This window comes from Saccopteryx leptura, chromosome 1, assembly GCF_036850995.1.
Source record: "Saccopteryx leptura isolate mSacLep1 chromosome 1, mSacLep1_pri_phased_curated, whole genome shotgun sequence".
In the NCBI taxonomy this organism is placed as follows: Eukaryota; Metazoa; Chordata; class Mammalia; order Chiroptera; family Emballonuridae; genus Saccopteryx; species Saccopteryx leptura.
This window is the reverse complement of record NC_089503.1, coordinates 79,875,614-79,902,024: the sequence shown is the minus strand read 5'-3', so window position 1 is coordinate 79,902,024 and position 26,411 is coordinate 79,875,614. Positions and strand designations below refer to the sequence as shown.

The 26,411-nt window shown below is 39.9% G+C and overlaps 1 protein-coding gene across 1 annotated transcript in view; it reads left to right on the top strand.

The window, feature by feature from the left end:
• Positions 1 to 26,411, top strand: part of MRE11 (MRE11 homolog, double strand break repair nuclease) — a 66,649-nt gene that overhangs the window by 28,788 nt on the left and 11,450 nt on the right. The window contains exons 12-17 of the mRNA XM_066370805.1: positions 1,229 to 1,332; positions 2,537 to 2,710; positions 9,209 to 9,271; positions 15,849 to 16,062; positions 18,307 to 18,390; positions 24,685 to 24,743. Coding sequence (XP_066226902.1) covers positions 1,229 to 1,332; positions 2,537 to 2,710; positions 9,209 to 9,271; positions 15,849 to 16,062; positions 18,307 to 18,390; positions 24,685 to 24,743 — 698 coding nt within the window. The remainder of the gene's footprint in view (positions 1 to 1,228; positions 1,333 to 2,536; positions 2,711 to 9,208; positions 9,272 to 15,848; positions 16,063 to 18,306; positions 18,391 to 24,684; positions 24,744 to 26,411) is intronic.

The window sequence follows — 26,411 nt, the reverse complement described above, 5'->3', positions numbered from 1 at the left end:
CTATCTATAAAGTCAGGGTGATAGCTGTGCCTGCCTCATAGAAGTGTTGTGAGGCTTCGTGGATACACTGTGTGCACATGATCTGCATGTAGTTTCCGGCATAGTAAAATGTAGTAATCATAGTACTGAAGTTATATTAATTTTACTTTATGGAAATTCAAAAAGATTTTTGTTCATTTGCCCTCACCACTTTGTAAGAGGCCCACTGAACTTTGTGCCTCTTCCTCCTCTAGGCTGTTGCATAAACTTTTTCCTCTGCCTAACAGATTTCTTCTTTTTTGTTTTGCTTAGTGTATCTTAGTCATTCTGAAAGGCTTGATTCAGATGATAGTTGCATTGAATAGCTGCACATTATTTTCATTCTTCTTTAGAAAGAATTAGTTTACTTCTCCATGTGTCATATTCTCTGTTCTTACCTCTGTGGTAGCACTTACTTTGTGTTATAATCATGGGTTCTCACAGGCAGGGATCTTATCTTTTCATTGCATTTTCAACACCAGCTCCAGCACTTGCTATGTAGTTAATATTTGTTTCCCTGACAAAGACTATCAGCAGCGCAGATACTGGGCCCTGTGCTTCCTGACTTCCTTCCGGTATTCTTTATTCTTTACCTACTGTTTTTTGAGACAACCATCCTGCTCAGGAATACACAAAAGAGCTATAAGCATATATCTTATTTATCTTGCAGAGTATTAGAAAGGTATGTACTTAAAAGCTGAGATTTAATTACTAATTTTGCATCAGAGACATTCTGAAGTGAAATTGGCTGTTTTGTTTTGTTTTGAGCTGTGTGTAGTGGTGTCTGTTAGTAGAGTTCTGAGCTCCTGCCTTGACTCAGCCCAAGGCATAGGCAGTTTTACGCACAGTTGCTTTTGTATTATCAGTACAGATGTCACCATAGTGGAAAAAAGTAAATAACATCTTAGTATTTTTATTAAAGCAGTTTTCACCTTCTGTGCCACCTGAAATGGTCTGTGGGCCACCGTGTTAAAGTAGTTGCAAGATATGTATGACTTGGAGATACTGGAAACAAATATAGACTTTAGGGAAAAGTCTGGCTATTAGCAAAGATGTTGTGTTTTTTTGCCTCAAAATTTACGACATTGAGCATGCTGACAGTTGATAAAGTTTGGCCATCCCTCCTCTAATGAGAATAACCTGCAATGAATTTGAACACTTTACATTATAATAGAAGCTGCTGTTTTTTTCATGGACTTCTTTTTTATAGGAGAAGAAGTCAACTTTGGGAAGTTCATTACAAAACCTTTAGAAGGAACAACAACGCTAAGGGTAGAAGACCTTGTCAAAGAGTATTTCCAAACCGCAGAGAAGGTACTTTCTTAATTATAGTTCACAATTTGAATAATGGCTACCTTACAATAATGAATTTTTATTTAGGATATGTATAATTTCTAGTTTAAATAAAAAGGATCTTCAAATTGTTTCCAAGAAGTAGGTAGGGTGGCAATTAAGTGTGTTCATTTATAGCTACTGTGCTCCAAAAGAAATTACATGCTTAATTAATATTATTAATATTATTATTATTATGCCTATAATTATTGATGTTATCCTCTTTTTATTGCTACTACATAAGTCTGAATCCAGGACTTACTTCTCTTGCATCTTGTAATTTCAGAATTACATTGCTAATATAGCCACAGGACTGTGTAGCTACTCTTATTGTTACGAGTTTGTGCCACTTCAAGATCCTGCAGACGTATTAGTTCCTTATTGCTGCTGAAACAGCGTTCCACAAACCTAGTGGTTTAAAACTACAGATTTATTATTTTACAGTCCTGTAGGTCAGAAATCTGACACCGGTCTCACTGGACTAAAATTGAGGTGTCAGCAGGGTGTGTTCCTTTCCGGGGGCTCTAGGATAGAATCTATTCCCTTACCTTTTCCAGCTCCTAGTGGCCCACCTTTTGTAGTTCATGGGCTGCTTCTTCCATCTTCAAAGCCAGAAACATTGTGTCTCTCTGGCCATTTTCCCTGTTTCATCTCTCTCTGACTCCCTTCTTCTGCTTCCCTCTTCTACTTTTAAGGATATTCATAATTACAGTGGGCTCACCTGTATTATGTTTGGTAGTCTGATTTTACAGCCAGCTAACTAGCAACCTTAGTTTCTTCTGTACCCTTAGTTCTCGTTTGCCCTGTAACATATTGACAAGTCCCAGAGCTTAGGATGTGGACATCTTTAGGGGCCATTATTCTGCCTGCCACACTGGTTAACCTAGTCTCTCTTATTCATCAGCCACCACTTCTGGTCTCTCCATGCTAGCCAGTCAGGCCTCTGCATCTTCACCAGTCCTGTGCTCTACTCTCCTTTTCTTGTTTTCACTTTGCTTTTTCTGGCCCTTAATATTTATTGGTTGGCTTAACTATTGTCCATTATTTTGTTTTCCTTTCAATAACCAGATAACTTGTATCTTTTTCCCTGGAAACATTATTTTGTAATTCTCATTGCTGATATAGAATTATTTTGTAAGGAATAGACACTATTTTCTATATCCAGTGATTTGTTTTCTTCTTACAGAATGTGCAGCTCTCTCTTCTAACAGAAAGGGGAATGGGGGAAGCAGTACAAGAATTTGTGGACAAGGAAGAGAAAGATGCCATAGAAGAATTAGTGAAATACCAGTTGGAAAAAACACAGCGATTTCTTAAAGAACGTCATATTGATGCCCTAGAAGATAAAATCGATGAAGAGGTGAGTAATTTGGGGGCATAAGTCTGTATAAACTCTCTCCTTAAGAGTAGCTCTGAGTTTTATTCTGGTAAACCACTAATTATTTACTCTGATTTATTTAGTCTTCTCACCTATAAAATTGAGATCATAAAATGAAATTTAAATAAAAAACTAGTAAGTGTCTAGAACAGTCTTAAATATAATTGATGCCCAATAAATGTTAGTTTTGTTTCTCATAGATAGTATCTTCTCTTGAAGATCATGAAAGTGCTTTAAATTGAACTTTGTAGGATGCAAATTTCTGCTATTTCAATATTTTAATATTTGAGATTCTGAATTTCATTTAGAAAATTCATTCTTCTTAGCATACAAGCAGTGGAAGAATCACAGAGGAAAAACTTTAGATTTCACTACATAAAAATTCTAAATGTTTGCATGTCATATTGTCCAAAAACGATTAGAAGTTATTGACATGGAGAAAATATTTGTATGTGGGCAGGGTTAATATTTTTATAAAATATTCAAGTACTCTTATAAATCTTAAGAAAAATTCTAAACATTATAATAATGAACAGAGGGCATGAATAGACAATTCTCAAAATGGTGTTTAGCCTAGGATAATCAAAGAAACTCAAAATAAATATACAGTTGACCTTTGAACAATATGGGGGTTAGGAGTGCTGACACCCATGTGGTCAAAATTCCATGTATAATATTTCACCCGAAAACTTAACTATAGTCCCTCGGTATCTGTGGGGGATTGGCTCTAGAACCGCCCCATATTAAAATCCGTGGATTCTCAAATTTCTTGAATAAAATGGTGTAGGACATTGCATACAGTTGGCCCTCTATATTGGTGAGTCCACAAGTGTGAAAGCTGGGGATATGGAGGGTTGACTCTATTGAAAAGGACTGCATGTAAGTGCAAACTGTTGTTCAGGGGTCAGCTGTGTTTTTTATTAGTCAGCAGCAACAATTTGAGAAAGATACTTAGTATGCTGATGGAGTATGACTTTTGAACAGCTGCAGTGAGAAGTGGTTTGACAGTGTATGTCAAGAGGGTTAGGAAGATTGCCCTTTAACTTGGCTCTGGGAATGTTTTCTTGGGATCATAATGAGATAGAGATTTGTGTGTGGAATAACTCATTTTAGTGTTATCTACAGTGGGGAAGAATTGAGAATGTTTTATTAAAATGTTGACACACACTGCAATACTGAGCAGTTATTAGAAGTTACACTTTTGAAGAACATATTTACAGTGTTAGAAAAGAATTTCAAACGTGAAACTATGCACAACATGGTCTCAATTATTTGTATTTTCTATGTGAGAATATGTGTATACAAAAACTGGAAGAAAATACTGCAGACATTATCAGTGGTTATGTTCAGGTAGTAGGCCTATAGGGGGTCATTTTCAGTATTTTCCCCAATTCCCTCTATGCAAAAGAACAAAACACTATTTTTAAAACTCATTTTCTTTTACCTTAATTTTAGTGCTTTTAGTTCATTGACATGATTCTCTTAAAGCTTTATGTTGTCAAGGAACAGCTAGTAATATTCAGTGTCAAATACTTTCTTAGAACAAATAGTCCAGATTCTAAGGCCACTCACTCTGTGACTCTGGGTTGGCGGGTCACACAGCTGAGGCATGGGTGGGTGGATATATCAGTTAAGTGCCATAAATAAAATATGACCATCCCATCTAAAAGTAGAACACGAAACCAAAAAATATGCTCCTAGGAGATAACATAGTAGAAAACCTAGATGACCTTGTGTATGGTGATGACCTTTTAGGTACAGCATCAAAAGTACGAACTATGTAAAAAATTTAATAATAAAACATGATCTAGGAAAGAAATAATAAGCTGGACTTTATTAAAATTAAAAACCTGCTCTGAAAAAGGCAATGTATAGAGGTTGGGAAGACAGGCCACAGAGTACTGAAAATAATTGCAGGAGACATCTGATGAAGGACTAGTATCCAAAATATACAAAGAATTCTTAAAATTCAAGAAAACAACCCAATAAAAAATGGGCCAAAGACCTTACTAAGGCACCTCATTGAAGAAAGCATACAGACAAGTAAGCATATAAAAAGATGCTCCACATCATGTCATTATAAAAATTAAAACAATAAGCTACCACTATATACTTAACCGGAATGGTCAAAAACCAGAACTCTTGACAACACCAATGTTGGTGGCGATGTTGAGCGCTACTTGGCATCTGCCCAAAGGAGTTGAAAATTTATAATTTATGTGTAAATGAAACCTGCACATGATGTTTTATATTATAGCAGCTTTATTCAGAATTGTCAAAACTTGGAAGCAACCAAGGTGTCCTTCAGTAGGTGAATGAATAACTAAACTGAAACATGTAGATCTTGGAATATTATTCAACACTAAAGAGAAGTGAGCTATCAAGCCATGAAAATGTACACTATTTAATATTAATTACATGCATATTAATGTGAATTAAATAATATTAATGGAAATTGATTACCATTAGTAAATGCAATTAAATACTACTAAGTTAAAAAAGCCAATCTGAAAAAGCAACATAGTGTATTATTTCAACTACATGACATTCTGGACAAGGCAAAACTGGAGACAGATCAGTGGTTGTGAGGAGTTGGCGGTGGGGGGTGAGGAGATGACTAGGTGGAACACAGGATTTTCAGGGCAGTGAAACTATTCTTTATATTATAATGGTGGATACAAGTCCTATATTTGTTCGAATCCAAAGAATGTATAACACCACAGTGAACCCTAAGGTAAACTGTGGTGTTTGGATGATAATGCTATGTCATGTAGGCTCATCAGTTACAACAAATGTATGAATTTGGGTGAGAGTGTTAGTAGGGGCAGCTATGCATACGTGGGGCAGGAAGTGTGTGGGAAATCTCTGTACCTTCCTTTCAGTTTTGCTGTGAACTTAAGCTTTTCTAAAGGGATAATAATAAACCAAAAAATTTCCCCAAAGCATGACCATCCACACTTGGAGTGACATCATGACTCCAGAGAACATGCACCTGTGCACTTTGTGTGTGTGTGTGTGTGTGTGTGTGTGTGTGTGTGTGTGTGTGATGGTAGCTAACAGTGAGAACTCTGGATCAGACTACCTGTGTTCAAAATAAAGCTGTATAACCATCAGTGAGTTATTGAACCTCTCTGTGCTTCAGTTTCCTCATCTGTGAAATGGAGATAATAATAGAACCTATTTACTAGGTTCTATTATTAGAAACAATATCCTCAGAACACTGTTGGCACATAATGTCTGTTCAGTATTTTTATTCTGACTCTCATTTCTCTTCTGTGAATGACTCAGTACTTTTGTTCATCATCTTTAAAAAAATTATTTCCGTATATTCCCCCTGCTACTGCATCACAACAAACATGCTGTTATTTCTTTCAGCAAATAAGTCTGGATTCTGTTTTCTTTCACTACGCTATTTTTTGAATCCTCTTTTATAGCAAAATTGCTGCAAAGAGTTCTGTATTTGCTGTGTTGATTATTCTCCTTCCTGTTTTCTTCTCTTAAACCCATCTATTCATGGGTTTTGACTTCATTATTCCAGTGAAACTGCTCTTGTCACAGTCAGTAGTGACCTTAATTGCAAAGTCCAGTGAAAGTTTTCCATCTTGAATTTCACTTGACCTCTTCTTAAATCTTTTTTTCATTGGTTTTTAGGACTCCACACTCTTCTGGTTTTCTTTCTACCTCCTTGTCTGTGTTTTCTTGGTCCGTGTTGTTGATTCCTCTCCTCTCCAACCTTGGAAGTTGGAGTCCCCAGAACTTAGTTGTGGAACCCTTGTTCATCTACACATTCCCTTTGTAATCTCATCCAGCTTCCTGGCTTAAGTATCATCTGTTTGGTGGTAACTTTTAAAAGTCTAGCTAAAACCTCTTCTCTCAGCTCAAGACTTCTAGACAGTATAGCCTGCTAGATATTTCCATTTGGATGTTTGTTTAACCGACATCTTAGCCTTTTCGCATTCCCATCATAATTGCTAATTCTCAGCTTCTGCTCTCTGTCTGTAGTGTTTTAATGGAAACGCCATTCTTTCCTTTGCTCAGACCAAAATCCTTGAAGTCAGCTTTGACTCCTCTCCTCTGTACTTATCTTCTGTCTGTAAATCCTTTTGGCTCTACCTTCAGAATATATACAGAATGTGACTTCTTCTTACCCTCATCACTGTCAATGGTCCAAGGCATCACCATTTCTTAGCTATATTATTCCAGTAGCCTCCAAACTGTTCTCCTTGGTTTTTTCCCTTACCCTTTCTCCACCCCCTATTCTGTCCTCAATTTAGCTGTGTGTGATCCTCATATATTTCAGATGAAACTTCTGTCTAAAAGTCCTTACAGTTGCTTACAAGGCCTTATTCCACGGGTCCCCAAACTTTTTACACAGGGGGCCAGTTCACTGTCCCTCAGACCGTTGGAAGGCCGGACTATAAAAAAAACCTATGAGCAAATCTATATACACACTGCACATATCTTATGTTAAAGTAAAAAAACAAAACAGGAACAAATACAATATTTAAAATAAAGAACAAGTAAATTTAAATCAACAAACTGACCAGTATTTCAATGGGAACTATGGCTAATGAGATGGTCAATGTCCGGTTCCATATTTGTCACTGCTAGCCATAACAAGTGATATGACGCACTTCTGGAGCCATGACTCATGCGTCCCGCGTCACCGGAAGTAGTACTATATGTGAGCAACGCTGCACTTTGCGGCATCTACATCCTGTGCTCCTCTCACTGACCACCAATGAAAGAGGTGCCCCTTCCGGAAGTGCGGCAGGGGCCAGATAAATGGCCTCAGGGGCCGCATGCGGCCCGTGGGCTGTAGTTTGGGGACCCCTGCCTTATTCAGTCTGGCTTTCTGTTACTTCTTTACCTTTCTATTTGGTCCAGCCACAGCAATCTTCTTGTTGTTTCTTAAACTTACCAGAAGTCTTTGCTCAGACATTGCCATCCCAGTGAGGCCTTTCATGATCATCCTATTCAGATTTGACCTCAGTCCCTCTCCTTAATTTTCTCAATCCCTCTCCTTAACTTACCACCTTCAGCAGAGACTTCACAGGACAGATAATTGCAAAGACTCAGAAGACAGACTCTACTGAGCATACTCACTTAAGGTTTTTATTTAAAGGCAAAGACTATATATAGTACAGGAAGAAAAAGAGTATGGGGAGGCATTAGAGATCCTGTTTGCACAAGGCGTACCCTGGATTGAAAACCAAGATCTGTGTAGAAGTTCCCAGGGGTTTTTTTTTACTTTTATCTTTTAAAGTGAGAGGAAGAGAGATAGACAAATAGATTTCCACATGTGCCCTGACTGGGATCTACCTGGCAGCCCCTGTCTAGGGCCCATGCTCCGACCAACCAAGGTATCCTCAGTGCCTGAGGCCGACACTCAAACCAATCCAGCCAGTGGCTGTGGGAGAAGAAGAGTAAAAGAAGGGGGAGAGGGATAGGGAGAGAACAGGTGGTTGTTTCTGATGTGTGCCCTGATAGGGGATCGAAACTGGGACATCAGTATGCCAGGCCGACGCTCTATCCCATTGAGCCAATCGGCCAGGGTCACCAGGGGTCTTTTATGCCCCTCTTCTCACAGAATCAAGTAATGCTGTCTAACTGGTTATTTAGATCGAAAACTATCAGTAAATAAACTGGACTTGGGCATGCCAGAGGCTCCTCAGAGATTAAAGAGCTTTCCCAGTCTAGCTTAAAATTAACTGGACATGCCTTTCAAAAGATAATGTGACTTCTTATTTTGTTTATTAATTACCATTCCTTACCACCACCACCCCAACCCCTGCGCACATGTGTGTGCGCGCACACACACACACGCACAGATTGTAAATTCTGTGAGGGCAGACTTTTTTTTACTGTTTTGTTCATTATTGTATTCTCAATTTCTACAATTGTGTTTGGTGCATAGTAAGTGCTTAATAAATATAAGCTGAGTAAATTACTATACGAATAGAGCTTCTCTCTAATAACATAACCATGTTATGAGACCCTTTTGAACCAATATGAGAGGAATCTCTAGTATCCTTTATGGTATCAGGACCGTGATCAGCAAACAAACATTCAGTAGTTGACAATCGATAAAATGCATCTTCAGATACCATTTCAGAGAGGCTGCTGACTGTCTGCAGTTATATGATCAAGAATGACTTGAGCAACGTAATAAATAATTCAGACCTCTTAAAAGCAAATTTTTAACTATCTTGCTGAGGTATAACCCCCATAGGATATTAGGATGCTTTCTTCTGCAGTCTGACAGACTGTTTTTAAAGAGTACATTTGTGAAATTTTATGTAAGTCACTGGGAAAATATGATTTCTCTAATCTTTTGTGAGACAAAACTGTAACTTCCCAAGTTGTGTGTTGTAACAGAAAGCATCTTTTAATCACTTGTAAGCCCATTATTTTATAATTCACATAATAGGAATAAGCAACGTGTTTGTCTTTTTTTTTTTTTGCTCTGTTGCAACCCAGGTACGTCGTTTCAGAGAAAGCAGACAAAAAAATACTGATGAAGAGGATGATGAAGTTCGAGAGGTAAGTTTTCTGCTGTGACTTCCTATGCTTCCATGTCAGTTCGTTCAATTAGAATAACTGGTGGGTTTATTTAGTGTAATCAGTCCATGGGACCTAGGTTTGGTGGACAGTCCTGAGCAGGGGTGGCCGAGGACAGACGCCTTTGGTTATTCCAGGTCAGCCTACAAATATTCTGCTTGTTGATAACTCTTTTTTCCTTTTGCTCTTGTCTGAAATGTATTTGTGTGTTTGGGGATGAGGAGGAGCATATACAACCAGAGCCCTTAGTCAAAATACAAATAATACCCGTTACCAGAGCATCTTATCAGTAAAAGATAAAACCTCACCCTACTGATGTTATTTTGGGCAGAAAGGGAGAAACTTAGTGTCCTGGTTAGGAATGTTCTCATAGGTAAAATGTACAGTGTCCACTAACCTTTTAAAATGTTGAAATTAGCTTGATCACCATCTTCACTGTCTTCTGAGTCTCTTTGGAGTTAAGAAGCTTGAGGTTAGGTCCCAATGGGGTAAACCACTGGTGGGCGAGAGCCAGCCCATATCAGCTGCCAAGAGCCAGTTGTTAACTTTCCTGGAATTTTGTGAACTGGTTGTTAAACACATACATTATTAAAAATTTGGGTTTGGGACCTATAAAAAAAAAAAGAGGCTTGAGGTTAGCAACCACTGCTTTAGTTTGGGTCCTCTGGTACTTGGTGACTTCATGGTTGAAATATACATTTCTGTTTTCTTAGTGTTCTGTGATTGCTATGTCGTATATAAAATTATCTTATAAATTATTTACTGTTGGGATTTTGCCTTGATTGCTTTCATTTCGCATTTTGTCCAGGACCTCCTGTGGGTAGCCATTCTGCTTTGTATTGGGAATATAGGTATGAAAAAGGTATGGTCCATGTCCAGGCCTGACCTGTGGTGGCGCAGTGGATAAAGCGTCAACCTGGAAATGCTGAGGTTGCCGGTTCAAAACCCTGGGCTTGCCTGGTCAAGGCACATACATGTCCACCAGGGATTCTGTTTAGTAGGTGAGACAGACAAATATGGAAAGAAAATATTAAATCTTAGGACCTGAAGTTTCATCCTTACAGAGTTAGTACAACTATCCTACTCATCTGTTTTGGTTTCCTAGGTACTTCAGGATAGTAGCCAGCAGGTGGTGCACTAGGAGCACCAGGCACGGCCTCTAGTGGACTTGACAAGCCCCACTGTTTTCTCTAAAATAAATGAGTTAATAGGAGTGCCCGTCCCCTTTTAAATAATACAATTTGCCTTATTTTAAGCATACTCCTTTGGTAAATGTCAGTAGGAAGGAAACACTAAGAGGGGAAAGGAAAAAACCCTGCTTAAAGAGAAGGGACTCTCAAATCACCTTTCCTCTCTGAGCTTTTCCAGGAAGCCCTGTTCTAGTAGCTGATGCCCCGATGACTATTTAGTAATCCCACAGCCTTTAAGGGCAAGCAGTTTTAGATCTGACATAGGAAAGATCAGTTCTCAAATAATTCTGTACCATCTCCATAGGCTGTGAGGGCACACTTAAGCCTTTTTTTCCTTTTTAAAATGTCTTCCAAGTCTAAATCTGATTTCCTTCACTCACTTCACTTGCTATTTAGAGTTTAGCTTGATTTAATAATGCCACTTACCTCACATTTTAAGGAGTAGGAAAGTGACAAATTTTTGTTGTTTTCCCCCCTTTGTTTTATTATAAAATTTGGTGTTCTGTAACTCCCACTCCCACACCCCCAAATTTGTGTCTCAGTTCAGTAGAATTTGTAGATATATGAACAGTGTAGTAACTCAGTTAATAACCATTCTCTAAAAAGAATATGCTAGTATAATTTAAATGTCTAGTTGTAAGTTTCACAAATATCTTTTCCCTTGTATTACTTATACTATCCATGGCATAAGATGTCGCTATTTTGCAGGTCTTGAGTGGGAATGGTGGAGGATTAGAAAATAAACACTGAAAAAAAGGATGGGACCAGGAGGCCTCCTGCTAAGCTGATGGCTTGCGAGAGCAAAAGCAAAACCCCAGGTTTGCTTTATTGTATAGTGCAGAGCCATACGCAAATAAGAAAGTCTCCAATACTAAGTCACATATCTGAGGCATAAACAGGAATCCCCCTCCATGCATAACTGAAATCAACAGTAGTTGAATGAACAAAGGATGAGAGGAAGGGCATGTAAATTGCCTCTAGCAATTTAAGCAAGTGAGGTGCAAGGAAGGGTTGAGTGGCAACACTCAGCTTCACAGCCAACATGGAGTTGTGGGGAAGAGTTTAGCCTTTAGCTGAAGCCTTAAACTGCGAGGACTTTGTCAGCTTGCAGTCTCCCACAGTAAGGTGTAGCTTTCCTCTTGTACTACTTGAACTGTCTTCTATGGGGTAAGTTTTGCTACGTAAGCTAACATTCCTAGCTGTAGGACCAGTACTGACTGCAGTCTTTTCCCCACACCGTGCCTTTCATTAATAGCCTTCAGTAATTGCTTACAAAATGAAACGCTACCGCCATCCGCTAACTTTCACACTCGGCATTCCCAATATCAAAATAAGTCTCTTAAATAAGTGTATTTCAAAAAGCAGAATTGATGACTGACTTGGCTTTTTTTCATTACTGTTTTCAAGGGGAAAAGGGAAGTGATATTGAGTTTTTGCTCTGTGTGTTATTTATACTATTTCAGTTTCCATTTTATGAGTGAGAAGATGAAGACCAAACTGAAGGACATTTGGTGGGGCTAGAAGACGTACCTATTTCTCCCCACTCCAAACTTAGACTTTTCCACCATCCTATGTCCTATCAGAATTTATAACAACAGTAATATAATGCATGGCCAATGATTGGCTAAAAATTTAAAACTGCTAAACCTGTTATGCAGCATAGCAAAATCACTGTTTATAATAAGGACAGATGAAACTGCTGTACCGTTTACAAAGTGATTTTTGGCCCTGGCTGGTTGGCTCAGTGGTAGAACGTCAGCCTGGCATGCAGGAGTCCTGGGTTTGATTCCCAGCCAGGGCACACAGGAGAAGCACCCATCTGCTTCTCCACCCCTCCCCTTCTCCTTCCTCTCTGTCTCTCTCTTCCCCTCCCGCAGCCAGGGCTCCATTGGAGCAAAGTTTGCCCGAGCGCTGGGGGGTGGCTCTGTGGCCTCTGCCTCAGGCGCTAGAATGGCTCTGGTTGCAACAGAGCGACGCCCCAGATAGGCAGAGCATTGCCCCCTGGTGGGCATGCTGGGTGGATCCCGGTCGGGCACATGCAGGAGTCTATCTGACTGCCTCCTTGTTTCCAACTTCAGAAAAATACAAAAAAGAAATAGAAAAAATAAAAAAAATAGAAATAAATAAAACAAAGTGATTTTTGGAAGCTACCACACTCATTATATTTGTACTCATTTTACAGAGTGCCCTTGAAGTAGAAGAGAGTTTGCCAAGTAGCAAGAATGAATGCTGCAAAGAAAGGATTTCTGGTTCTTAGATTAGTTGACTGAAACTTGATTTATCCCTTTAATTGAATAGCTTTCAGAAACATCCTGTTAACAGTGGATCCTTTGTGTTTGAAGCCACTAACCTCAGTTTTAATTAATCTTTTAAAGAATAAAAGTGAACATTTTATTCAAGGAAGGTAGGCGGGGACATGACAGATTTCATATGGGAATTTTTTAGAAGAAAGGACTTTTGGGTTTAGCTTTTCAGCTATATTTTAAGACTGGTAATTAGGGTTTCCTAGGTAATATTTTAGCATGCTATGGGGTGTTATAAATGTTTTCATTCTCAAAATACTATTTAGAACTTGACTCATGCAATTTGAGACTTTCCCAAGCTGCAATTCACAGCTTTGCAGAATCATTTAGCTCAGAATATTAATCCAGTACCCTGCTTAAAATATTTAGACAAACAAAAGCATTGTAATCATCCAATTTAGAGGAAAAAAAACATGCTTTAAGGTCTCTTTTTCATATAGGAAAACTCTCAAGTATTTTTTATTTTTTATTATTTTTATTTTTTTGACAGACAGAGAGAAAGTCAGAGAAAGGGACAGATAGGGACAGACAGGAAGGGAGAGAGATGAGAAGCATTAGATCTTTGTTGCTGCACCTTAGTTGCTCAGTGATTGCTTTCTTTGTATGTGCCTTAATGGGGGCAGGGGCTACAGCAGAGCAAATGACCCCTTGCTCAAGCCAGGGACCTTGGACTCAAGCCAGCAACCATGGGGTCACATCTATGATCCCACAGTCAAGCCAGCGACCCCGTGCTCAAGCTGGTGAGCCTGCATTCAAGCCAGATGAGACTGTGCTCAAGCCGGAGACCTTGGGGTTTCGAACCTGGATTCTCCGCGTCGCAGTCCAGTGCTGTATCCATTGTGCCACCACCTGGTCAGGCTTCTTCTTTTTTAAAAGTTATTTATTGATTTCAGAGAGAGAAAGGGAGAGAAAGAGACAAAAACATTGATCTGTTCCTGTATGTTCCTGACCAGGAACCAGAGGCACCAAGGCCTGTGCTCTCCGAGCTGTTCATCCAGGGCTCAAGTATGTTCTTTAAGTATGAGTTCATATTTATTTATTAATTTGTTTATTTTTTGTATTTTTCCAAAGTGAGAAGCAGGGAGGCAGACAGACAGACTCCCGCATGCACCCCACTGAGATCCACCCAGGAAGTATCAGGAGTGTTGTTTCAGGAATTACAAGTAAATTTTGGCAAGTAGGTGATTTGCAGTTACAGAATCCAAGACTGAGGGTTGACTACTTCATCTAGGACAAGAACAATGAATTGAAATCTTATTCTACTGTTTTAAACTATTTTCTGTTATATTCCCTGAAGCATTACTCTTTTTGTGTTGTGACACCATGTCGAGCCCTTCAGGTAGTGATTTAGCTATTACTCAGTCAGGCTCAGATCATATTAATAATTATGAAGCTGGGTTACTCCCTCCCACCACCCACCTTGCTCCTGTTTCTGTCCTGCCTGCTTTGTCCTCTTCTCCTCGTTTAGCTGTCTCTCTTTATTTCAGGGCATCACAGAGAGCTTGGAAAAGTGCTAACCACCTCTTCTTAGACTCAGAATTTATCATTCCCAGCAAGAAAGACTGTTGTTACGGCATCTTGAGATGTAGATCAGTTTTGGGGGCTCTCCACTGCCTTCTCTTCTCCACCTTCTGCCTTACCCAGGTCAAATAGGCACTCTGCCCATTAGTTCTTCATCGATATTAGTGTTTTGGATTAAAGCTACTTTCTAATTTTAGTGGCAATATATTGCTTTATTTTGTTCTCCTTGTTAAATTTTGTTTGGTTTAAGGGAGAAGATCAGGGCAGCATTATTTTTATTCTATTTTTAATAAGAAAGTCTGTATTCATTTCACAGTGAATCAGAACATTTTGTTAAGTCTCAAACTTGTCTTATCTAAACAGTTTCTTATCAAATTAAAATTTGTGGCGTATCTTAGTTTTTAGTCTTTAAAATTTTTTTTTTTTTTAGTTTAGAGAGAGGAAGGGAGAGAAAGAAAGAAACATTGATTTGTTGTTCCACTTATTTATGTATCCATTGATTGATGCTTGTGTGTGCCCTGACCAGGGATTGAACCCCCGGCCTTGGCATATTGGGATGGTACTCTAATCAACTGAGCTACCCAGCCAGGACTTGGATTTTTTTTTTTTTTTTTTTTTTTTTTTTAGCAAGAGAGAGACACACACACAGGAAGGGAGAAAGATCAGAAGCATCAGCTCATAGTTGCTGCAATTTAGTTGTTCATTGATTGTTTCTTATACAAGCCTTGACCAGGGCCGAGCCGGTGACCCCTTGCTCAAGCCAGCGACCTTGGGCTTCAAATCAGCAATTATGGAGTCATGTCTCTGATTCCACAACTCAAGCCAGTAACCCCATGTTCAAGCTGGTGAGCCTGCACTCAAGCCAGTGACCTTGGGGTTTTGAACTTGGGTCCTCAGTGTCCCAGGTCCATGCTTTATCCACTGCTCCACCAGTTGGTGGTCAGTCTTGGTTTTATTCTCTTTCCAGGCTTTCAAATGCTATTTTTACTTAACTTTTGTTATCATTATTTATGAGATTATTGCTCATGTTTTTCTGATGGCAAAAGTACTATTTTTAGAAAAAATATTGTAGAAAATTTGAAATACTTTAGAATGAAGAAGAAAACAAAAGCATCCTAAAATTTCATCACCCAGAAATAACAGTTATTGTTTGTAATTTTTTTTCTTGTTATTTATTGAGTCCACTGTACAGAATAGCTTAAATGGTGACAGTTTCCTACAAATGGTGACATTGAATTAGGGGCAACAGCCTATGTTCCTCCCAATTCTGAAAGTTTTGATTCTTTGGAATTTTATCCTTCTTGGTAAACCTTTCAAAAGGTCTCATTTTAAGGTAGTATTATAAATTGATCTGACAATACATAGGTATTGAATCTGATTGATGGGGAAGGAGGTTCTCTCGTTTTACATTCTACACCATGGTAAGTGAAAAATAATAGTGTAGAATAATAGTTTTTCAGTATTAAATGCTTATCTAAATGACTAGACTAATGACTTCAGATGCTGCATATCGACTCATGTACTTTCCTCTCGTTATTCTCTCAGGCCATGAACAGGGCCAGAGCCCTCAGATCTCAGACAGAGGACTCCACCTTTAATGCTGATGACGCGATGAGTGTAGATTTGGCAGAAGAGGTGGCCGGTGACTCTGATGATAGCATCTCGGCAGCAGCCACCAAAGGCAGAGGCCGAGGAAGAGGCCAAAGAGGAGGAAGAGGACAGAATGCAGTGTCCAGAGGAAGGTCTCAGAGAGGAAGAGGTTAGCACTGAGTACAGTACAGTCTTTTGCACACATTTAGAATGGCCCTTTGAGTGGGAAATACAGAATTGTATTCCTGTTGTAAGAGTTAACACAGTCTTTTAAAAATTTATTTTTACAATGTTTGAAGTCTTTAATGTAGTTCTGACATGTACATTTTATTTAAAGTTTGAGTGGCTATATGCACATAGGAATTTAATTGATCTTAAAGAACACTGTTTTCAGTGTACCTTTGGGTACATTTAATGTCTTATTTTGTCTTACGTGTACAAAGTAATAGTGAGGCAAATATGCACTATTATGGAAAATGGCTAACTAATGACCATTGACTGCAGGACGAAAACTCCAGATCATACAAATTGTTATTATTGTTACTCTCATAGGACACAGATGCCCACATTCTTAGAAAGTGGCTTCATAAAATTTGTTTGAAAAGAAAGACCACTCCAAAATATAATTTGATTTCTTAAAGCAATTATTAACATTAATTGACATCGTTGTCTTTTTTTTTTTTTTTTTTTGTATTTTTTGAAGCTGGAAACGGGGAGAGACAGTCAGACAGACTCCCGCATGCGCCCGACCGGGATCCACCCGGCACGCCCACCAGGGGCGAAGCTCTGCCCACCAGGGGGCGATGCTCTGCCCCTCTGGGGCGTCGCTCTGCCACGACCAGAGCCACTCTAGCGCCTGGGGCAGAGGCCACAGAGCCATCCCCAGCGCCCGGGCCATCTTTGCTCCAATGGAGCCTTGGCTGTGGGAGGGGAAGAGAGAGACAGAGAGGAAGGAGGGGGGGCGGGAGGTGGAGAAGCAAATGGGCGCTTATCCTATGTGCCCTGGCCGGGAATTGAACCCGGGTCCCCCGCACGCCAGGCCGACGCTCTACCGCTGAGCCAACCGGCCAGGGCCGACATCGTTGTCTTTAATGTGACACTATTGTCACTGAATAGTCCCAACAATAGAAAATAGTCATCCAGACCCGGCTGGTTGGCTGAGCAATAGAGTGTAGGCCTGGCGTGTGGTTGTCCCAGGTTCTATTCCCGGTCAGGGCACACAGGAGAAGCGATCACCTGCTTCTTCACCCCTCTCCCTTCTCTCTCTCTCTCTCTCTCTCTCTCTCTCTTTCTCTTCCCCTCCTGCAGCCATGGCTTGGTTGGAGCAAGTTGGCCCTAGGCGCTTAGGATGGTTCCATGGTCTCGCCCTAGGCGCTAAAAGAGCTGGTTGCTGAGCAGTGGAGCAATGGCTCCAGATGGGCAGAGCATCGCCCCATAGCAGGCTTGCCAGGTGGATCCCAGTCAGGGCACATGTGGAAATCTGTCTCTCTGTTTTCCCACTTCTTACTTATGGAAAAAAAGATAATAGTCATCCAGTGACCTCATGATGCATTATATGAATGCGTCCTCAGGAACATCTAAAAATTGTTATTATTGTTGTGGTTGTTATTGATTTTAAGTGAGGGAAGGGGAGATAGACTCCTGCAAGTGTCCCAACTGTGATCCACCCAGAAACCCCTGTCTATGGCAGATGCTTGAATCACCCGAGCTATTAGCGCCTGGGACTGATGCTAAGACCAACCAAGCCACTGGCTGTGAGAAAGGAAGAGAGATGGGGGAGAGGGAGGGAAAGAGAAGCAGATGGCCTCTTCTCATGTGTGCCCTGACTGAGGTCTGAACCCAGGGTGTCTGCACGCTGGGCCAATGCTCTGTCCACTGAGCCAACCGGACAGGGCTAAAAATTATTTTTATTAAATATTTTTTCATAGGCATTTTAAGTTGGTAAAATGGATAGTACTTTAATTAAATATATCCAGGGAGAACCTGACCTGTGGTGGCACAGTAGATAGAAGGTTGACCTGGGATGCTGCGGTCACCAGTTCAAAACCCCGGGCTTGCCTTATCAAGGCACATATGAGAAGAAATCTATGAACAACTAAGTAAAGCAATGATGAGTTACTACCTCCTTTCATTCTCTCTAAAATTAATAAGATCTTTAAAATATATATCCAGGGAGAGCAATCCTCATCTTCTAGTGATAAATGTCATTTTCCTGAGATTTATAAATTTTAATTGAACAATATGAACCAGATGTCTCTGAAAATTGATCAGGCTCTAGATGTTTATATCTCTTTGGCTTTTTACATTTAAACTATGTTTGGACAAAACTTGATTTGGATTTCATTTTGGTGTTGTTTGAAAAAACCTTTGGATGTTGATGGGATTTTATATTGACTGCTCATTATTCTAACAGCAGGCCCTGGTCTGGAGACTTCTACTCGAAGCAGAAGTTCAAAGACCACTGTGTCAACATCTAGAAACATGTCTATTGTAGATGGTGAGTATGGACTGTGAATGATTATCTAGCAGTTATTTGCAAATTCCAACACAGGAAGACCAAGGACACACATTAGTCAATCTCATTGGTGTGTGTTGCCATCACTGGGGAGTCAAACTGTTGTTAGAATCACAGGATACATTATGCTAATTCAAAAGATCCTTACCATTGATTGGGACTCTTGGAGAAGGTGAGCTCTAAAAATTAATTTTTATAATTTCTTATTTTTTTAAACAAATCTGATTATTTCCCTTTTATAGAAGGATCACTAAGACATAGAAAAGGTAATGGGTCAGTATATCAACACTGGTTAAGAGAGAAGGAATTGCTTCTTAATGTGTTCCTTATTTTCCTTCCTCATGCTGCTCTGCCTCTGCTGTCAGCATAGAGAAGTCACTGAGCTGTGTTCAGGGGAGATTATGGTCAGGGTTCTTTGAATGTCTGTGTTGTGGCCTAAAAATTATCCTCAGACAAGGAGGACCTATTTTTATAAACTATTTTAAATAACAATTTAAGCCTGACCAGGTGGTGGCTCAGTGGATAGAGCGTCGGACTGGGACTCAGAGAACCCAGGTTCGAAACCCCAAGATGGCTGGCTTGAGTGCGGGCTCATGCTTGAGTATGGGGTCGCTGGCTTGAGCATGGAATCATACACATGACCCCATGATCGCTGGCTTGAGCAAGGGGCTATGTAAGTAAACCAACTTAGTAGGAAACTTAAGATTTCCTGAATTATGTTTCAGGGGAAGATCTTAGGTCTTTGTTCTGACAGAGCACGACGTCCGATGGCTGTGGTTAAGAACCCAAGCTCTAGAGCAGGGGTCCCCAAACTTTTTACACAGGGGGCCAGTTCACTGTCCTTCAGACCGTTGGAGGGCTGCCACATACAGTGCTCCTCTCACTGACACCAATGAAAGAGGTGCCCCTTCCAGAAGTACGGCGGGGGGCCGGATAAATGGCCTCAGGGGGCCGCATGCGGCCCACAGGCTGTAGTTTGGGGACGCCTGCTCTAGAGTCAGACGTGGTATACTCACCTGGCTCTTCACCTGCCAGCTTTGTGCCCTTGCGCTATAAGCACCAGGAGAACAGGGGTTACATTATTTTGTTCATTGTAGCCACAGTTCCTGGCACATAGTTGATGCTCGTTAAATACTTCAGAATGATTGAATAAAGATTACTTATAGATTGTGTAGCACAAAGGTTAAGAGCATGCTTCTGAATTCATAAACACCTTGGGAACCTTGCTGGTGGCTCAGTGGATAGAAAGGCGGCCCAGTGTGTGGATGTCCCAGGTTTGAGTCCTGATCAGAACACACAGGAGAAGCAACCTCTGCTTCCCGCCCTACCCCCACCCTGTTCTCTCCCTTTTTTCTTCCCACTTTTCCAGTAGCTTGATTGGTTCAAGCATGGCCCCGGGCACTGAGGATAGCTCTGTCAGAGCAAGACAGCCTCAGGTGCTGAAAATAGGTCAGTGTTCCAGCATTGGCCCCAGATGAGGTTGCAGGGTGGGTCCCAGTCAGGGTACATGCAGGAAAGAGTCTACCTCATGATCTCCCCTCCTCTCACCTAAAAAAAAAAGAAAAAGAAAAGAAAGGGCTCTGTTTGTATTCTGACTTCTTGATGGGGTGATGATTGTATTGAGCTTTTTGTATTATTTTGAGGATTAATGAGAAAATGCATATGAAATTCCTGGCATAACATCTCTTCATATTATGCCCCAGTAAGTGTAAACTATTATCCTATAAGCTTCAGATCCCTTAGCTATAAAATTGGCAGAATAATTCTTCAGAGTAGTTCTGAGTGTTAGTGAACTTATGCATATGCATTGCTGATTACAGAACTTAGAATCAGATGAGTGCTGCTGTTGGTATTAGTGGCGATGTTCACAATACACATGAAAATGGATGTTTCATAAATTAGTCTAAATTTGTCTTTTATATAATCGATTTGGCCTAATGGTTTTGCAATTTAACTGATCCACCTGCAACACTGGGCCTGTTTTTGAAAAAATGAATTCATTTCTTAATACATATGTGCAAAACATTTTTTATCAGATTAGATTTGGTTTTGAAGATTGACAAAATTATTGTGGGGTATTTATTATAGTTACCATAACTTTGGGACCAACGCCACTTTCTAACTTCTAGGTTCCACTAGAAATGGAGAAATGAAGAGATAATGGTCATATTCTATTTTGACAAGCTCCACGGGGTATAGAGATTTGTTATTGTACTGGAATTTTATTGGGAAAAGTAGATATTATGTTTAAAGCTTGCAGTGGTTGTAGATAAAAGTTGACAGCCCAGAAATTTCCACTGAAGTTTGTTGGCAGAGGATGATGACTAAAACAAGTAAAGAAGATACTTCTGAAGCTTGTGCCTTTGCAAATAATTTACCACCATGGTTACCACTGCTGCTAATACATTTACTCCTATAATTACTAGCTACATTCTTTGAATACCTGCTACTTTCAGGCACTTGTCAAAGCAGTTTAATGACATGAAATACCTTTCAGTGAATTTCGGCATGAAGTATATATATTTTTAATTTTATTTATTTAATCTACTTTATTTAGCAGGGAGGGAGAGAAAGAGAGAAGGGCAGGGGAGGAGCAGGAAGCATCCACTCCCGTATATGCCTTGCCCAGGCAAGCCTGGGGTTTGGAACTGCCGACCTCAGCATTTGAGGTCAACACTTCCACTGCACCACCACAGGTCAGGCTATGTGAAGTATTATTAACGCTGTATTGCAGATGAAGAAACTGAGACTCAAGCCAAAGCCAAAGAACTTGGCCATAGTCACCCAGCTAAGTAAGTCAAAATGAGCCTGACTCTGAGACCAGAGAGCCTCACCACTGTGCTGTATTGCCTTCCTAACAAAACTCAGTGCTTATTTCTGATAACACTAATTATCTCACAAACATTTATTCATCTTCTGCTGTTCACTGGGAATAATATGAAAGGAGGGCTCTTGTTTCTGAGGATCTGAGAGTTTGAGGAGTCAATTAGTAAATAACTGGAGCAGAAAGAGTCATGATGACTGTTTGTTTTAGTCGGTTGCCCTATCCAGCATTTTGAGTAGAATGTGAGGCCACTAATGGGGTCGTGCAGGTAAAAGCTCTGCTACTGCCCTTCTTCTCTCCTCTTGGGCAGACATCACAACGTGGGGATGGGACCTGGAATAGGGAAATGAACAAACCATAGGTTTAGGCTAGGTAGAAAGATTCTGGAGTTTTCTGACTGGGAGAATTTTGGGCTTTGTGCGATTCTTTGAGCAGTTAACTTTTCAAGCTTTCTTTTCTCCTCTTGCCCTGTTTGGTTTGGAGGTTGTCTTGGGGAGACCTTTTTTATATTAGGAAGCTGGTAGGGCTTAGGAGAAAATAAACCTCTTAACTGTCTGTTTTAAGTTTATGCTAGGTTTCTAATACTCTGCACCCAGTTCCAGTGTAAATGTGTGTTGGGGATAAGGGTGGGTTCTCCAACACCTCCACGCAGTGCTCTGGAGACAGCAGCTGGGGCTCTACATTTAATAAATTGTGATGCTATATACCCAGAGATCGTGTCAGATCCCATAGGGTCAGGGCTCGGCTCCACAAGACTGCCCCCTCTGCTTCAGATGCCAGTCTGAACCCAGGGAGTTAGTTACCTGTGCTTCTGACCAACTGGCTATATAAATCAGAGGTTCCTCTGACTCCCTCCTTGGGTTTGATGAATTTGCTAGGGAAGGTAACAGAACTCAGGAAACTAGTTTGCTTAGTACATGACCTGTAAGGATGCCTATCAGCAGCCAGATGAAGAGGTACATAGAGAAGGAGCGTAAGGGAGCTTGCAGATTGGCATGGTGGCACGCAGAAGCGAGGAGCGTAAGGGAGCTTGCAGATTGGCATGGTGGCACGCAGAAGCGATCTGGTTCCCCACCTGGAAGCCCTCCAAACCCCCTTCCTTTTGGGTTTTAATGGAAGCTTCATTATATAGGCACAACTGATTAAACCAGTGGTTCTCAAAGTGTGCGCCAGGGCACACTGGTGCACCCTAGAAGATTTCCAGGTGTGCCCTATGGTATTCCAGAGAAATATGTGCCTGTTGGGGACCAGAAAACTAACAGGGTTTTTGGAGTTTAGATTTTTGGGGGACAGAGGTGTGGGGAATTGGCTGTAAGCGGACAGTCTGCCCAACTCCCCACCTCACTTGCCTGATTAGGTTGCAAAAGGCTGTTAAACTGTGGTGCTGGATTGTTTACACTGCCCTCTATGTTCCCCAGAAAGACTGGAGGCAAGTTTCCTCTATCCTTTGTTTGGTGTAAAGTTAAGATGATATTTATGGTGCGGGGTTTGGATTGATGATTAAGCATAAGGAATTGTGTCTTGAAGAATATGTGGCAATATCTAAAAAAGCTTTGTACAATTTTCAACATCCTATTTATGTGAATTAGGATTTTCTACCCTCGACACAATTAAGAGTAAAAAGAGAAGAATTCTTCAATGTATTGACAAGGAAATGAGAGTTTGCCTTTCAAATATATGCCCAAACATTGAAGAAATCTCTAGGACACATCAGGCTCATGTTTCTCGTAAACACAAGAATGGAAAAACTTAACACATTCACGCTGTGATCTGCCAAATTTACTAAATCTTACTATGAATGTATCTATATATATAAAAAGACAACTTTATTGTTTTTTTTTTTATTTTTTAACCCCTGTTTTACAAATTCTAAAAAGCATAACTCAAAAAATATAACATAAAAATGTTTTTTAATAACAGAATAAATTTAGTTTTGTCGTATTTATTTTGTTTAATTAACATAAAAGCATGCTTGGACTTTATATTTTTTCTTTAATATTTGACTTAATTATTACAATGTATTTCTCAGAAATTTGCATATAGTGTGCCTACAATTATTTGTAGGATTTTAAATGCGCCCTGACTTCAAAAAATTTGAGAACCACTGCACTAAACCATTGGTCATTGGTGGTAAATGCAACTTCCAGCCCATTTCTCCTCCCCAGAAATCAGGGAATAGGACTGAAGTGCTTGGTTGGTTCCCGGGCAACCAGCCTCCAACTTCAGATGCAATCCTAAGGCAACATATATATAACAAAAGCTACCTTTAGGGCTCTCATCACTTAGGAAATTCGGAGGATTTTAGGGCTTATGCCAGAAACAGGGACAAAGCCAAAAATACAGGGTGAGGCAAAAGTAGGTTCACAGTTGTGAGTATACAAAACAGTTTATTCTTATCTTATTATGTATATACTTAAATTAGTTTATTATTATTATTAACCTACTTTATCCCACCCCTATATCTTTCTTATTGTAAAATAATAACATCACAGTTTTAGACTTGGAAAAAAATAAATGGTTAAGTTTTATGTTTCTAACCATGTTTATATGGTTAAAAAAGCAAAGATTCAAAGGAAAATTTTACCATGGGATAAAAGATACGCTGTTTTCTAGAATTCCCATCTGGACTATTTCTTAAGTAGTGAATGTGGTTAACAAAGTAGAGGAGAAGAAAGCTCTTACTGGAACGTCAGCTCCTAGCGGCCCCAGGGAAGGCGTTACCCCTAACGGAGAAGGAAGACATCAGGAGGGTCAGCTCTGATGTACTGTAGTTGGAGGTCAGTCTGTCAGGGGATCAGATTGTACCCTGCAGGTGTTTATCTAGAACAGGGTAGTCAACCTTTTATACCTACCGCCCACTTTTGTATCTCTGTTAGTAGTAAAATTTTCTAACCGCCCACTGGTTCCACAGTAATGGTGATTTATAAAGTAGGGAAGTAACTTTACTTTATAAAATTTATAAAGCAGAGTTACAGCAAGTTAAAGCATATAATAATAATTACTTACCAAGTACTTTATGTTGGATTTTCACTATTTGGCAGAATAAATCTTTATAAAACAACTTACTATAGTTAAATCTATCTTTTTATTTATACTTTGGTTGCTCCGCTACCACCCACCATGAAAGCTGGAACGCCCACTAGTGGGTGGTAGGGACCAGGTTAACTACCACTGATCTAGAAGACAATTTTAGTGTAGGTGTCTTTATGAACACCGTTTATTACTGTGTTTGAATAAGCGAAGAAATCAGATGAAACTGGCAGCTAAGCATTGATTTATTTGAGCATATAATTGTATCTCCCTTCAGATTTTAAAAATTATAAGTGGTTTTATAATTAGTCATCAAAGATTTTTGAAGCTAGAACTTAGAAAATCTTCAGCTAAAGAAATATGCAAATTTTCTAAATTATTTTAAGAACAACATAATGGATATTTCATCTTTTTCATTATAGCCTTTAAATCTACAAGACAGCAGCCCTCACGAAATGCTGCTGCTAAGAAATATTCAGAGGTAAGAAAAAAGTTTTATAGTTGTGTTTTAATAACTTCTGTATTCTGAATTATGAATTGTCTATTTGATCAGCAAAGTAAATAAAGGAAGAAAAAAGTGTGGAACATTGAAGCTGGAGAGAACTTTACTAGTTATCTAGACAGGACTTCTAGGAGTTTTTGTTTCTTTTCCTAAATAATGGATCACATGATCAGAAAGCCATAAATGCACATATCTAGTAATATTTTTAAGGATAATAGCGCTGACCCAAAAGGGCCCATACACGGAACTCTAATGGAGAGGATGGGGGTTCAGTGCACGCAGAGGTTCTGTCGGTGCCTGCCCGCCTTTGGCTGCGTGTGTTCTCGTAACTCTAGCTGTGTCTTAATGGCTGAAGAAACTGGAAGGTTGAAGTCCAAGGACCTCTTTGTTCAGCTCTAGATAAACAGGTCTTCTGCTCTTCTTTTGCATTCCAAGAAGAGTCCAATGTGGGCTTGACTGTCCTGTTACCTCACTTTCAGATCCTACGTGTCTCAACTCCCAAGCCAGTACTCTTCCCTGTAGTTTAGGGATTTTCTGCAGCAGCACTGTTGACAGTTTGGACCAAGGAAGTTAGTTTTGAGGGCTGTCCTGTGCTTTGCGGGATGTGTGGCATCTCAGCCTTTACTCACGAGATGCCAGTGGTACCCCTGAGTTTTGGCAATCAGAAATGTCTCCAGACATTTCCAAATGCTCCTGGGGTGGGAATGGGGGTAAAAATCATCCCCGTTGAGAGTCATTGCTCTGTATCATACGGCCTCAGCAGCTTTTTCGCAAATTGTATTCTTTGTGATCTCTCAAGTACATGACACAATTGACCACCGTTTGCAGAAAATATCTTCTAATCTTGTTCTTTTCTCTCTCTTAACTTGATCTTTCCTTTTTCCTATTTTTTCATTATTCACTTAAATGTGGGTGTACCAGTGCTAACATTTATCCTGAGCTTTATTTCATTATTTTTAATCAACTGTTGCTTGCTAATGCTCCAAATCATATCTGAAAACAGAATTATCATCATTTTTGTAAGGTCTCTTCCTTTCTAGATTTTCTTATTATCGGGCAATAACATGAGTTCAAAAAGAACAGGTCAGCCTGACCAGGCGGTGGTACAGTGGATAGAGCATTGGACTGGGATGCGGAAGACCCAGGTTCAAGACCCCGAGGTCGCCAGCTTGAGCGTGGGCTCATCTGGCTTGAGCAAAAAGCTCACCAGCTTGGACCTGAAGTCGCTGGCTCGAGCAAGTGGTTACTCGGTCTGCTGAAGGCCCGCGGTCAAGGCACATGTGAGAAAGCAATCAATGAACAACTAAGGTGTTGCAACGCACAACAAAAAAAACTAATGGTTGATGCTTCTCATCTCTCTGTTCCTGTCTGTCTGTCCTTATCTATCTCTCTCTCTGTCTCTGAAAAAAAAAAAAGGAACAAGTCATGCCAAACTGGCTTTTATTTTCTTTTCCGTATTTTGTCCTTGGCTTTAGATGAAGACAGCAAATTGTGTATGAAGTGTCAAGATAACACAAAATGGTAGTATTTTGGATGTTAGAATCAAGTATCACAAACATTCTTTCCTGGGGCTTAAAACCAACAAATGGTATTTAATAGGGATAAATGTAACAGAAAGATAGACACCTGCTACTTCTCAGCCAGTCT